Source organism: Littorina saxatilis, linkage group LG8 (genome assembly GCF_037325665.1).
Source record: "Littorina saxatilis isolate snail1 linkage group LG8, US_GU_Lsax_2.0, whole genome shotgun sequence".
In the NCBI taxonomy this organism is placed as follows: domain Eukaryota; kingdom Metazoa; phylum Mollusca; class Gastropoda; order Littorinimorpha; family Littorinidae; genus Littorina; species Littorina saxatilis.
The window spans coordinates 39920278-39935055 of record NC_090252.1 but is presented as its reverse complement, the minus strand read 5'-3'; the positions used below and the strand labels follow the sequence as shown (position 1 = coordinate 39935055).

At 42.5% G+C, this 14778-nt stretch overlaps 1 protein-coding gene across 2 annotated transcripts in view; it reads right to left on the bottom strand.

The window, feature by feature from the left end:
• Positions 1-472: 472 nt before the first annotated feature.
• Positions 473-14778, bottom strand: part of LOC138973517 (uncharacterized) — a 22090-nt gene continuing 7784 nt past the window's right edge. The window contains exons 6-10 of one of the 2 annotated variants that reach the window (XM_070346223.1): positions 14664-14778; positions 13658-13873; positions 5299-5436; positions 4065-4193; positions 473-1848 (exon numbers count right to left, since the gene is read on the bottom strand). The exon at positions 14664-14778 is cut by the window's right edge and continues 29 nt beyond it. In XM_070346223.1, the coding sequence (XP_070202324.1) occupies positions 1793-1848; positions 4065-4193; positions 5299-5436; positions 13658-13873; positions 14664-14778 (654 nt within the window). In that variant the 3' untranslated portion in view covers positions 473-1792. Of the gene's footprint in view, positions 1849-2293; positions 2413-4064; positions 4194-5298; positions 5437-13657; positions 13874-14663 lie in introns of those variants that run through there. The other variant, XM_070346222.1, reaches the window with a different exon arrangement.

Genomic DNA, 14778 nt, shown 5'->3' with positions numbered 1-14778 from the left:
CAAAGCCGGGTCCCCGGCGCAGCCGGTAAGCTGTAATTATGGTTATCAAAACAACAATATGCACATCTAATTTTCAAACGATTGGTATTGTAGTGATATGTATGCTTACACCTTTATTTTCTAACAATGATTACTTCAACCGCAGTATGCACACATCTATTTTATAACACATGGTAACTTTAAGTATTTTGTTAAAAAAATAGACAATACAACCATCCACACCAGCTGCAGTATCACTTCGATAAAAAGCTTTATTCATAGTGTCGTTTCTCGTAGTCCCCCCCCCCCTCTCTCTCTCTCCCTCTCTCTCTCTCCCCTCCCTCCCCCTCTCTCTCTCCCTCTCTCCCCCTCCCTCCCTCTCTCTCCCCCTCCCTCCCTCTCTCTCTCCCCCTCCCTCCCTCTCTCCCTCCCCCTCTCTCTCTCCCTATCTCTCTCTCTCTCTTCTCTCTCTCCCCCTCCCTCCCTCTCTCTCTCTCTCTCTATCTCTCTCCCCCCCCTCTCTCTCTCTCTCTCCCTCTGTATCGCGCTTCCTCTCTATCTCTCTCTTGGTCTCTCTCTCTCTCTAAAAAAACAAAACAAACTTATGTATCTCTATATACAGTAATGTGTTAAGTTTGCTGTGATAGTTCTTTGATTATTATGTTTTCTGTTCCTGTTGACCGTGTCTTCGGGCGAGGGCTGGATGTAAAAAAGCATATATTCTTGCTTATCTATTACCCTCGATAATAAACATTTTGTCTTTTCTTGTCTTGTCTTGTCTCTCTCTCTCTCTCTCTCTCTCTCTCTCTCTCTCTCTCTCTCTCTCTCTCTCTCTCTCTCTCTCTCTCTCTCTTTTATATTTCCCTGTTATATATAATTTTCAAGCATTGCTAAAGAATCCTAATGCATCTTAAAATGTCTTATTGGTTGCTTGACATGTTAATTATGGTAAATATGTCATTTGTACTATTGTTAAACTTATCTTTTATTTCTTCTTGTTTGTTACCCCTCAGTGGGCGAGGGCCGGATGAAAAGAAGCATTTATGCATTGCTTATTCTGTCACCCTCGTAAAATAAATGTCAATTCAATTCAATTCAATTCTCTCTCTCTCTAAAAGACGAAACAAGATAACAAACATCTAGCAAGCAAACCAAGACTGAATAGCGTAGGAACAAGCAAAATACATGTGAATACATTGTAATGCGCTCAAGAAAACATGTTACGTACCATCTAACATTATTTAAAAAGAAAATACTTACTTATCCATCAGAAGTATGAATTACTCAATGATAAACAAGTGAATTCTATTTTAAGATATATGTTCGTTTACTAATAGCTAATAAAGTGCTCACAGTAGGCAAGCAAAATATCACAATCATGAAAAATGAACAAAACAATACACACACAAAATGTGCAAATGGTGAAGCATACACACTTCGTTCACTTCTCTACCCAATGAACATTTGATCCACAGTGACGACAATTAAGGTTTGCGTGAGACAAGCGGGTTCTTGCGTGAGGTACGACGGTTCTGTTTTAGGTACGAGAGTCAGTTTTTGTGCTCGGTACAATAGTTCTTGCGTTATAGTACGAGGGGTCTTGCTTTAGGTACGAGGGTTCTTGTGTTAGGTACAAAGGTTCTTGCATTAGGTACGAGGGTTCTTGCGTGAGGTACACATTTTCTGTGTTAGGTACGAGGGTTCTTGTGCTGGGTACGATAGTTATTGCGTTAAAGTACGATAATTCTTGCGTTGGGTACGAGAGTTCTTGCGTTATAGTACGAATGGCTCTTGCTTTAGGTACGAGGGTTCATCAGACTAGGTCCGACAACGGAATGGCAGTGTTGTTGATGTGAATGTACTCGGCATCTGAAAGTAAAATAAAAATCGATTTACATAAAGACCTCCGAACGGGAGTAACATTTCAACACATCACGAAGCCAGATTCTTTTTAAAATTAAGTAATGTCGGGAAAAATTAACAACCCTGATTTTGCATCATGAATGTCAATTGGTTGTTTTTTTTAATGTAATCGAAGCCTAATCGTCTGTAAAAATAAGAATAAATAATTCATGAGAATGTGGCTAAGCCGTTGAACTGTGGTACATCGTGTGTGTTAATGTGTAAGGATGATCTGATCTGAGCTAAAAGCCTGGGCAGATCGGCTTTAGTGGCTGAGATGATCATTCATACGGGAAGGACTGTATGCTTAAAAAGCAACCTCCACACAAGAACAACCTACACACACATCCTCAGCTACAGCCACAACAGCAACAACATTAAAACTTGATAATGTAAAGGCACACTCTTCTCATGAAAACAATTGGGCTCACCATCTCAGATCTGGGCAGGCCTTTAGTTACATAGGATAAGACCGCCCCTCCACTTGGTCACATACCAACACGTAATGGTCTGGATGCACACTGTGCACAGCTGGAATGTGGTGAATTTTTATATGATAAAAACAAATTCCAACTCATCACAGTGTCGATTTTTCGGCATGTGCAAAAATCGAGGGACGGTCTTGCTTGATCCTATGTAGAAGCCGGTGTAACACGACATTTTTACTCCACGAAAAATTTACTCCGGAGTAAACATTTCGTACGAAATACTTAGTCCGAGTACACCTTTCGTACGAGAAAAGAACTCCCCAAGGCACGAAAAAATTACTCCCTCCACGTAATTTTTACTCCCCATTTTTTTTTACTTCCAGTATAATTCTCGTTCGCGAAAATGGGATGCGGGCAAAGGGATAATGCCAATATGTGATCTCGCGCAAACGAATGTCGCGCTACCCTCCCTCCACCCCTTCCACCACCAAGACTAACAGGGGAGTATACATTTTGTACACCTGGCATGGGAAGTTAAATTGCTCGTGTTAGGGTGAAGTGATTTATTTGCTCTTTATTCGTCAGGGAAGTAACATTTGTGTACGAAATGTTTACTCGGAACTCACCTGTCGTGGGGAGTCATTTTCTCGTGTAATGGGGGAGTACTTTGTTCGTAAAGGGAGTGACATTTTCGACGAAATTTTTACTCCGGAGTAAAAATCTCGTGGGAGTAATTTTCTCGTGTTACACCGGCTGAGATCTGGGAGAGTGAGCCGAACTGTTTTCACAAGAATGAGTGTGCCTTGAATAAGTGTATGACCTACAGTGAGACCACACACCCCCCCCCCCCCTTTCATACCCCGCAATTTAAGAATCTCTTCTTTTGAAGACCCTGTTTTCTTAGATTTTCCATTCATAACCTCTGTACATTTACCCCCGTTTTAAGACTTCTCCCCTTCTAAGACCTTGCTTTCTCAGACTTTCCATTCATAACCTCTGTACATTTACCCCCGTTTTAAGACTTCTCCCCTTCTAAGACCTTGCTTTCTCAGACTTTCCATTCATAACCTCTGTAAATGTACCCCCGTTTTAAGACTTCTCCCCTTCTAAGACCTTGCTTTCTCAGACTTTCCATTCATAACCTCTGTACATTTACCCCCGTTTTAAGACTTCTCCCCTTCTAAGACCTTGCTTTCTCAGACTTTCCATTCATAACCTCTGTAAATGTACCCCCGTTTTAAGACTTCTCCCCTTCTAAGACCTTGCTTTCTCAGACTTTCCATTCATAACCTCTGTACATTTACCCCCGTTTTAAGACTTCTCCCCTTCTAAGACCTTGCTTTCTCAGACTTTCCATTCATAACCTCTGTAAATGTACCACCGTTTTAAGACTTCTCCCCTTCTAAGACCTTGCTTTCTCAGACTTTCCGTTCATAACCTCTGTACATTTACCCCCGTTTTAAGACTTCTCCCCTTCTAAGACCTTGCTTTCTCAGACTTTCCATTCATAACCTCTGTAAATGTACCCCCGTTTTAAGACTTCTCCCCTTCTAAGACCTTGCTTTCTCAGACTTTCCATTCATAACCTCTGTAAATGTACCCCCGTTTTAAGACTTCTCCCCTTCTAAGACCTTGCTTTCTCAGACTTTCCATTCATAACCTCTGTAAATTTACCCCCGTTTTAAGACTCCCTCCTTTAGAAGACCTGATTTTGTCCGATTTTTGGAGATCTTAAAAGGGGGGGTTCCACTGTACCTTTCATCTGAAAACCAGATGCCAGAAAACTGGCCTCCGCCGCCTCTGCTTTTTCGTTCTCAAGGTTTTCCTCTTCCTCCTCCTCCATCTTTTCCTCGCTCTTGGTGTGCTGGCTCGAAGGTTTAACCTCTGGATAGAAGCAATGGACACGACTTCATTAAAGACGTTTTGCACGGATATATTGGTGTGATTCTTTCTTTCTTTCAGTCAGTCAGTCTGTTTGATCTCTTCAGTCTTTCTTTCTTTATTGGTTCATTTACATTACCCCCAAAATAAACATATCTCTCTCTCTCTCTCTCTTTCTTTCTCTCTCTCTCTCTCTCTCTCTCTCTCTCTCTCTCTCTCTCTCTCAGACGCAGATAATGTATTCAATAGGCCATAGCCCCTTATGAAGGAGTGTGAACAAATGGTTAACGTTGCAAATAATTTAACTCATCAGGTGCAAAAAAGGTACAACATAACAATCGCACAACACTACGGATTAAAACATACATTACACGTTATTTAACTAAGAGGTTAAAACATCTCTTAATTTAAAGGCTTTATACAAATACAAGGATATCTGCGTCTGCGTCTCTCTCTCTCTCTCTCTCTCTCTCTCTCTCTCTCTCTCTCTCTCTCTCTCTCTCTCTCTCTCTCTCTCTCTCTCTTGCTCACAATGAGAGAGAGAGAGAACTTGGTTTTCTTGAATTTTAATTTATTTCATAAACTACTAGGTTTTCTTGAAGACCTTATCAGAAACTACTTAGGACACATACACTCAACTAAACATTCTTGTCTCGTTGTTTCTTGAAAACCTCATCAGAAACTACTCAAGACAAATACACTCAACTAAACATTCTTGTCATTGTTTCTTGAAAACCTCATCAGAAACTACTCAAGACAAAAACACTCAACTAAACATTCTTCCTCAACAACATCATTTCTTGTTAAATGCTTGTGATTTTATGTAAAAACACCTCCATATATCCAAGACCTGTTCGAGCTGGGCTTTTAAACTATACGCTACCACTCCCACGCATTGATTTACATAAATCCAGTTTATCTTACTGGGGATCGCTTGTGTGGAATTCACTAACAATATACTGTAAAACATGTCAAACCTTTCGTCTTAGGCATAAATTTCATCTTTAAATACACCTATATAATACACACTACTCACAAATGTAAGAATAACTTGTTGCTGTCTTCAATCTACAGCTAAATACATCACAATAATGAATCCATTGCTTACTGCTTTGGGTCGACAAAGGCGCATGCATTGTTTCATAGCGTGTCGGCGGTAAGTCCATACTGATGCGACTCATGTAGGTGTGGTCCCGGCATGCCTTATCATCATGGCTGCCACCAGCTGCTACGTCACTTCCGCTGGCTGTTGAAATTTCAACTTCAGTTCATTGTCTGTACATAACCCAGTAAGAGCTCTCGACTGCATAATATACCGTACACGAAAGTAAGAAAACTAGTGGGGGGTTTTCGTATGTTAACGAAGATTCAAGATACCTATTGTAACCGAGTGCCGAAACACCACAATCACCTTTGGAGGCGAAGTCCAATCAAACAGGATTGAGAATTTTAGAGCTTTTTTCTGAGCCCTATAAAAACTGTTATGCATTCGCAAAGGAATCCATGAACATACAGAGAGACAAAAGCCGCCAGACCCCATCACAAACAGAACTCTACAATGCACAGGTGTTGCCTTGCGAGCTATAAATAGCTCGCAACTTCTAAGGCGAACAACTCTGCAGAGTCTGTTGTGAAGGGCGACGGTAGTCTCCCTGTCACACTATTTTGTTGAATTGTTTTTAATTGGTTTTTTTTAATTTTTACATGTGGACCACAAAAACAAAACAGAAAAAAACAATTGACATACTGACCATTTTCCTCAGACCAGGTTGCCTGTATTGGGTAATGCCTTTGGTGATACGCTGAGAGAGAGAGAGAGAGAGAGAGAGAGAGAGAGAGAGAGAGAGAGAGAGAGAGAGAGAGAGAGAGAGAGAGAGAGAGAGAGAGAGAGAGAGAGAGAGAGACACTGTAACAAACGCACTATTTGATTATACAACACAAAACACTTTTACTTCCAGATTCTCACTTGTTCAGTCTTGCATATAACCCAATAAAATGTACTTTAACTTTAACACTACATTTATTCAACGAAGATAAAAATAACAAAGTTTGATGCCAATTAAACCAGGATGATCACATAAAGGTGGCACTGTACACGACACAGACAATCTCACGAATTTCTGGAACAGTTAGTCAATCATGAAGACAGTAGCTGACGGAGCTAAGACGGTGAAATTGAAGATGGTAGATGGACACAACGATGAAGATAATACGACGGTGAAGTTGAAGATGGTAGACGGACACAACGATGAAGATAATACGACGGTGAAATTGAAGATGGTAGACGGACACAACGGTGAAGATAATACGACGGTGAAGTTGAAGATGGTATTAGACGAATGACGATCCTCCGTCGGCGGTGTATCTCGGCCCCAGCCGCCTCTCCTCTCTCCATCCCTCCCACCTTCGACACAGCATGCTGTCGCCCTTCTTCTTCTTCATCTCCTTCTCTTTCTTCTCTTTCGTCTTCTTCTTCTGCTTCTTCTTCTTCTTCTTCTTCTTCTTCTTCCTCCTCTTCTTCTTATTCTTCTTCCTCTTCTTATTATTCTTCTTCCTCTTCTTCTTCTTATTCTTTGATACCGACTTGATACGGCTGGTGCAAGAACCGTTTCTTTTGCCGGAAGAAAATTGATTATCGGAACTTACATCATAACATGACGTCAAAACAATCGAAAACGCTTATAGTCTCATCCAAACTAAACCCTGTCTCCGACGTAAAGAAAAACGTCATCAATACATGACGTAAAGTAAATGACGTAAGCGACCTTCCGGTCCACAGACAGTGAAGCCTGTCGATATGAACTCACGTTCATTACATCACCCCTTTCCCCCAATAAAAAACTTGTGAACTGATTTGAACAAGTTTTTAGAAAAAAATTATCCAATATTTAACACAAAAAATATCAACCACAATCTAGGTAGTGCTTCAGCACATAGATTAGCTAGAACAACCTAAGTTATTTCCCGAGAGTGCATCGATTCTTACATAACACAGGACTAACAACCACATTGACTTATCACCACTAAGTCAAACAATAGTCCAATAAATGAGCCAAACATGCCAAAATGCATGTAAAATATAGGCCTAGCCTATAGCCAAATGGATTATATCACCTAGATGTATACAACCATTACAATGCTCACTACCATTTACTAAGTAAACTTTCATGCCGTTACTTAGCAAAAATACACTTGTTGATTTTGGAACTAATTAGGGCCCATAATTCCAAACACCAACATTCTGAGTACAACTTCCTCTGTCTCAGAAAATTCCCCTAATGTAAGACCGAAACAACTCACAACGGTACTACTCTCATGGATGTTTGCTACATGTGAATACGCACGAAATTGAGGTGTTAATTAACTAGAAATTTTCATGAACATTTTCAAACTAATGAACAACATCATGACCTTAGAATGGAAATCAAAGACAGTAACACAGCTTGTCTTTGACTTTGTACAACAGCGTTCGACAAATTTCTGTAAAAAAAAAAAATTCACTGGCTCAATCGTGACAAGACATCCGCCTCAAAATTGCGAACACCATCAATGGGAACTACCGAAAACGAGTAGTCCTGGAGAGACAACGCCCAACGCAACAGACGGCCGTTGCTGGTTTTGGACTGCTTCAAGTATGTCAATGGTCTGTGATCAGTTTCGACACAAAAGTGGGTTCCGAACAAGTATCTGTGGAATTTGTCCACAGCCCAAACCAGTGCAAGGCATTCTCTCTCCACTGTGGAATACCTAGTCTCCCTATCCAACAGTTTTCTGCTAGCGTACAGAACAGGGTGGAGACTCCCACCATCGTCTGCTTGCATGAGAACCGCACCAATGCCAGACGACGATGCATCCGATCGAACCGTGAATGGTTTTGCAAAATCTGGCAACACAACCACTGGTTCTGATGACAAAATTTGCTTCACCGTGTCAAAAGCAGTTTGACACTTCTCACTCCACTTGACTTTGCTCGGTTGGTTTTTCTTTGTCAAGTTCACGAGCGGCGCGACCACAGACGCAAAGTTTGGAACATACCGGCGAAAGAAACCGATCAAGCCTAACAGAACGCGGACCTGCTTTTTGGTAGTTGGTACTGTAACGTTCAAGATTTTTGACACTTTCTTTGGTACAGGCCGCATTTTGCCTTCACCCACCATGTGTCCCAAAAACTCAACGCTGGTGAATCCTGCCTCAACCTTGGTCGGTCTGACCGTCAACCCATGTTTCCCCAGTTCAGTCAGCAGTTTGTCCGCACAAGTCAAATGGTCTTTCCAGTTCTCCGTCGCCAAGAGAATGTCGTCAAAGAAATGCAAAGCCTGGAACTGCTCCAGATGTAACATCCTCATCATTTTAGCGAAAGTGCTTGGTGCTGTCGACATTCCAAACGGCATTTTCTTGAAATGGAACAAACCTGAGTTTGGGGTACGGAAAGCGGTCTTCTCTCTGTCCTTTTCGGCCATTTTAATCTGCCAATAGCCTTTTGTGAGGTCAAATTTTGTGAAGAATTTCTTCCCTTGCAATGATGCAAACAGTGCTTCTGGGTCAGGTATTGGTTCTGCATCAAATTTTGTGACTTTGTTCAGCCCACGGAAATCGATACAAAATCGAGTGGTGTTGTCTTTCTTTTTCACCAATACCACAGGTGAAGCAAAAGCAGATGAAGATGGTTCAATCACATCTAAATCTATCATCTTTTTCACTTCTTCCTCCACTGTCTTCTGAGACTCAAATGGTAATGGGTACTGTTTCACATTGACCACAGTTCCTTCTGGGACTTCACAAACATGCTCAATCAAGTCGACTGTGCCTGGAAGATCAGTCATGTTATCTGCGTGTTTCTGAAACACAGCTTTCAACTCTGAAACTGACTTTTCTGACAATTCACTGTTGATGATGACATCTTCCACCGTCTCAGTCTGCACAGTAGGAACAGCCTCTAGCTTCACTTTGAAAACATCTGCATCACCCACTGAATTTGAATCAGCAATCACCCCAATCGATGCAACCACGACTCTTGGAATTGTTTCAGGCCTCGTGACAAACTCACGCAAGAGATTAATGTGGAACATTTTTTGAACTCCCGGTGCAGTCTCCACCACATAATCCACAGCGTTCACCTTTTTGATCACTTCAAATGGACCACGCCATCTTAAAACCATTTTGTTCAAATCCGTTGGTAACAGAACCAAGACCTTCTTGCCGACTTCAACTTTACGCATCTTTGTCGCCTTGTACTTCCTGTTTTTCTTTGACACAGACTGCGCTGCATCCTGGGCTTTCCTCACCATGTCGCACATCACGTCCTTCAACTCCTGAACGTACTGACAAACTGGTACCCCCTCACTGCCCTTTGAAGTCTCCGTCCATGAATGATACAACAACTCTGATGGACCTTTTGGTACACGGCCGTACAAAAGTTCAAAGGGAGAAAATCCAGTCGCCTCCTGGGGAATTTCCCTGTATGCAAAGAGCACAGACGGTAGGTACCTATCCCAATCCGTAGGTTTTTCTGACATCACTCTCTTCAAAAGTGTCTTCAACGTGCCGTTGAATCGCTCCACGACTCCATTCGTTTGAGGATGATATGGAGTGCTGTGTAACTGGGACACAGATAGAAGTCTCATAACCTCTCTCATGAGGTCAGAAGTAAACTGTGAACCATTGTCTGATAAAATTTCATCAGGCAACCCTGTTCTGGAAAAAATTTCCAGCAAAGCCTCCGCCACCGCCTCTGAAGAAATCGACTTCAACGCAACCGCCTCTGGATAGCGAGTAGCCACATCCACCAAGGTAAGTACGTACTGGTGCCCACGAGCAGAAACAGGTTTCATAGGCCCAATGAGATCAATGCACACGCGTGAAAATGGAGTATCAATCACAGGTACAGGCTGCAGTGGTGCTTGCGTCACTCGACCCTTTGGACAAGTCTTCTGGCACACCTGACAAGAACGACAGTATTGTTTGATGTACTGACGGTAACCAGGCCAAAACAAAATTGGACTAATCCTCTTGAATGTGCTGTTCGGTCCCATGTGTCCCCCAAACAAACCATCGTGTGCCGCAATCAACACAGACTCTCGCAGAATCAAAGGTACCACCACCTGCCAGTCCACCTTTTGAGTTTTCTTTGAATACACCTTCCGGTACAACAAACCATCCCGCAAAACAAAAGACGTAACACATCCCACTGAATCCTCCTGTTTTGCTGCTCCGACCTTGTCGAAAAGTGATTTCAATGTGTCGTCCGACTTCTGCAATTCAGCTAACTTTTCAGCTGAAATGTCCAACTGCGGCGCTTTTGTGGTCAGAATAGGCCTAAAATGACGTTGTTCCCTTGCTTTCTCAGCTCTTGTCTGAACAGCCGCTGTGACCTCGACATACTGAAATGTTGATCCCGGAATTTTACCGAGAATGACGTCGCACACTGGATTGTTAATCACACATGCATCCACCTCGCCTGAAAAGTAAGGAGTATCCAAACTGACCGTAGCAATAGGTAGACGCACGACGTCTCCACTAAACTGCCGACACAACTGCACCCTGCCAGTCAAATGGTCATCACTCACCAACGATTTCCGCACACCCACTGTCGAACAACCAGAATCAAGCATAATTGTCACCTCAATCCCGTTCAATGAACCCTGACAAGTTTGAATTGACTCTGGTAAGTCATCACTGCCTGACAGACCAACCGACACAACAGACTGCTCAACTGTGTTCTCCGACATAACAGCCACATGTGCGCTCTTCACCTTGTGGTCTTTTGCCTTAGAAGGACAATCAGCAATCTTGTGAGAAGACTGCCCACACCACCAACACTTACCAACAGCACCTTGAAAGTATCCTCTACTATTTCCACCACCTCTCCCAAAGGCGAATCCTTTTGAATCAGTTCCCCTCACATCACCACTAGCAGTAGCAGCACCTCTGCCACGACCTGGTACAAATCTCCCACTAGGACGAAACCTATTGTTGTATGTCCCTTGTGTTCCATGTCCACCAAAACCACCTCCTCGAGGACTCTCCGCCTCCGGTAACGAAACATTTGCCAAAAATGGATCGGTATTTCCCTTCGCCGCCATGTTTTGGGTAGGATGAGCTTCTCGATACCTATCAGCAGCTTCAATCATGGATTCTGCCGTTTGATAAGCACCTTCCTTCAAAAATGTTACCAGAGGACCCGAACAAGCTGACAATATCTGCTCCCGCATGCATAAGTCAGCAAGCTTAGAACTTCTCTCTTTCTCTTCGATCCCCGCCATCTCTTGCCATCTGTAGAAACATCTCTTCAACCTGGAAAAGAATGTGAACATATTCTCACTCGATTCTGGTTTTACAGAGCGAAACTGTAGGCGAAATCCCTCCTCAGTACACCTGAAACGTTTCAACAAATGCTTGGACAACACATTGTAGTCATTCTGTTCGGATGGCAAAATCTCCTGAGAATAAGTCAAAGCACGACCTCGCAACAAAGAAATGAGACTACCAGCCCAATCCGACTCGTCCCAATGAAGAGCCTTGGCGTAACTTTCAAAACGACGCAAGTAACTCTCTATGTCATCATTTTTTTCGTCAAACCATGGTAACTTGGGTTTGGTGGCCATTTTCTTCGAATCCACATTATCCTTACGTCTAACTTCATCAGACTGTGCTTTTTGTTTCAACTTTGCTTGCTCCAACTGCAACTGCTCCTCTCTAAAGTGTTTCTCTAGAGCAAGTTTTTCTTTTTCCAAAGCCAACTCTTTTTCCTTCTGATCCCTTGTTGCTTCCCACTCTTTTTCTTTCAGTAGCATAGCCAAATCTTTCTCCCTTTCAAACTCTCTATCTTTTATTTCCAAAGCCAAATTCCTTTCTCTTGCTGCCGTCCTGATTGCCATTCTCTCATCACGACAACAAGCCTCTACAAACTTTTTGAGATCTCCATCTGTTTTTCCTAAGGCCTTACCTTCCTCCTCAAACTGCTGGACTAGTTCTGTCCAGTTCACCGAAGCCGCCATTGTGAAATTTCACTTTTTACCAATCACGCAACTACACTGAGACTAAAAATACATCACCGATATGCTGTATCATCACTTACACTAGTTCACACTTTGCAACTAATGTACCGACAACCCAATGTACAACACGAAATGTGCACGCGAAAATGATTTTCCAAAATTTTCCAACCAATTTATGCATACGAATACGCAAAAACAATGTGTAACAACACCTAAAGAATTACCGAACACTAACCTGTTACTTCGCACGCGATGGTGAAAGTCCACAACCTGTCCTCCAGCTGGTCATAATCAAAATAATTTCTACAAAGATCTATGCACTCACAGCAAATAAAGTACACCCTAAGAAATGTTATTCCGATTACTGACAACACCCAATTTTCATTGTGGTCTATAAACAAAATTGAACAAGTAGGCATAGAAAATTTTGAAATTTCTAGCACAAAGCTGCAAGCTCGCCAAATGTAACAAACGCACTATTTGATTATACAACACAAAACACTTTTACTTCCAGATTCTCACTTGTTCAATCTTGCATATAACCCAATAAAATGTACTTTAACTTTAACACTACATTTATTCAACGAAGATAAAAATAACAAAGTTTGATGCCAATTAAACAAGGATGATCACATAAAGGTGGCACTGTACACGACACAGACAATCTCACGAATTTCTGGAACAGTTAGTCAATCATGAAGACAGTAGCTGACGGAGCTAAGACGGTGAAATTGAAGATGGTAGACGGACACAACGGTGAAGATAATACGACGGTGAAGTTGAAGATGGTAGACGGACACAACGATGAAGATAATACGACGGTGAAATTGAAGATGGTAGACGGACACAACGGTGAAGATAATACGACGGTGAAGTTGAAGATGGTATTAGACGAATGACGATCCTCCGTCGGCGGTGTATCTCGGCCCCAGCCGCCTCTCCTCTCTCCATCCCTCCCACCTTCGACACAGCATGCTGTCGCCCTTCTTCTTCTTCATCTCCTTCTCTTTCTTCTCTTTCGTCTTCTTCTTCTGCTTCTTCTTCTTCTTCTTCTTCTTCTTCTTCTTCTTCTTCCTCTTCTTCTTATTCTTCTTCCTCTTCTTCTTCTTATTCTTGGATACCGACTTGATACGGCTGGTGCAAGAACCGTTTCTTTTGCCGGAAGAAAATTGATTATCGGAACTTACATCATAACATGACGTCAAAACAATCGAAAACGCTTATAGTCTCATCCAAACTAAACCTTGTCTCCGACGTAAAGAAAAACGTCACAGTCAATACATGACGTAAAGTAAATGACGTAAGCGACCTTCCGGTCCACAGACAGTGAAGCCTGTCGATATGAACTAACGTTCATTACAGACACACACACACACACATACACACACACACACATACACACACTACCAATACCACCACCACCCCACCACCAAACATTAGACAACCAATTCATTCAACAAGATAACTCACCGTTCGCAAAAGGCACAAGGTAAGAGGCAGTGTCGAACGGAGATGCAATGGAGGTATAACCCCCATCAGGCTGCGAGTCAAAACTTCGGGAACTTGTCTGCGAAGGCACACCATTAGAAACAACGGCGGTGTTTGGACGGTGACGGTTATTCTCGCAGTTTCCCACGTGATTGTGTGGGAAGTCTGCTGGGTCGTAGATGTGGTTGCTGATCGAGTCTGAAGATCAAAATCATCGCGAGACTCAGAAAAGACACACACCGACAGGAAGATAGAGACAGACAGGCATTGAAACAGACAGTCAGAAATATAGCCAGCCAGACAGCCAGACAACAGATAGGCAGACAGACAGACAGACACAAACACAGGTACACACAACAGACAGATAGGTGTACAGATACTCAGATTCTGTACAGACAGACACATTAACTCAAAGTCATGATTGCAACAACTTTCGTACCTGAACTAAATCATTCGTTCCCGTGTTTTTTCATTAAAACTTTCTTTGCCATTTAAAGGTACTCAACTTGGCACATTGTTTTGATCAAAGATTTCTGTTAGGTCTCGTGATCGCCGGTCAAATAATTCTACCTCCAAAATCGACCATGAAGAATAGGCAATCATACAAATGTGACCCTCCACCACGAAATGAGTCGCATGTCACCTCGCGCGGTTCTGCGCTAGGCTTATATAAGTCCGGGGAGTGTCTGGTAACAGTGTGAGGGTCACCTTAGTCACAGGCTTATAACTCAAACAGTTTTCGCTCTTTTCTAAAACGGTTTTCACCACTGGATAGAGCATAAAAAAACTCTTTAGAAAAATGTAAAAATATGAAAATCATGCAAAGGTGACATGCGACTCATTCCGTGGTGGAGGGTCACAAATGTTAACAACGGCCTGAAGGCGGAACGTTGTGTTTATTCGTAGATAATTCTTTAGTTTGGGTACGAAAGTTGTTGCAAGGATGTTTGTGTTCAGTTTATATCGACACCTTCGCCCAAAGACTTACTCCCTGGGCCATCTTCGCTCTCCTTCCTGCTTTTCCTGCGACATTTAAGGGCGACACAGACAAGGAGAGCGACGAGGATTAGCAAGGCAATACAGGCGGCCACACCGATTCCAAT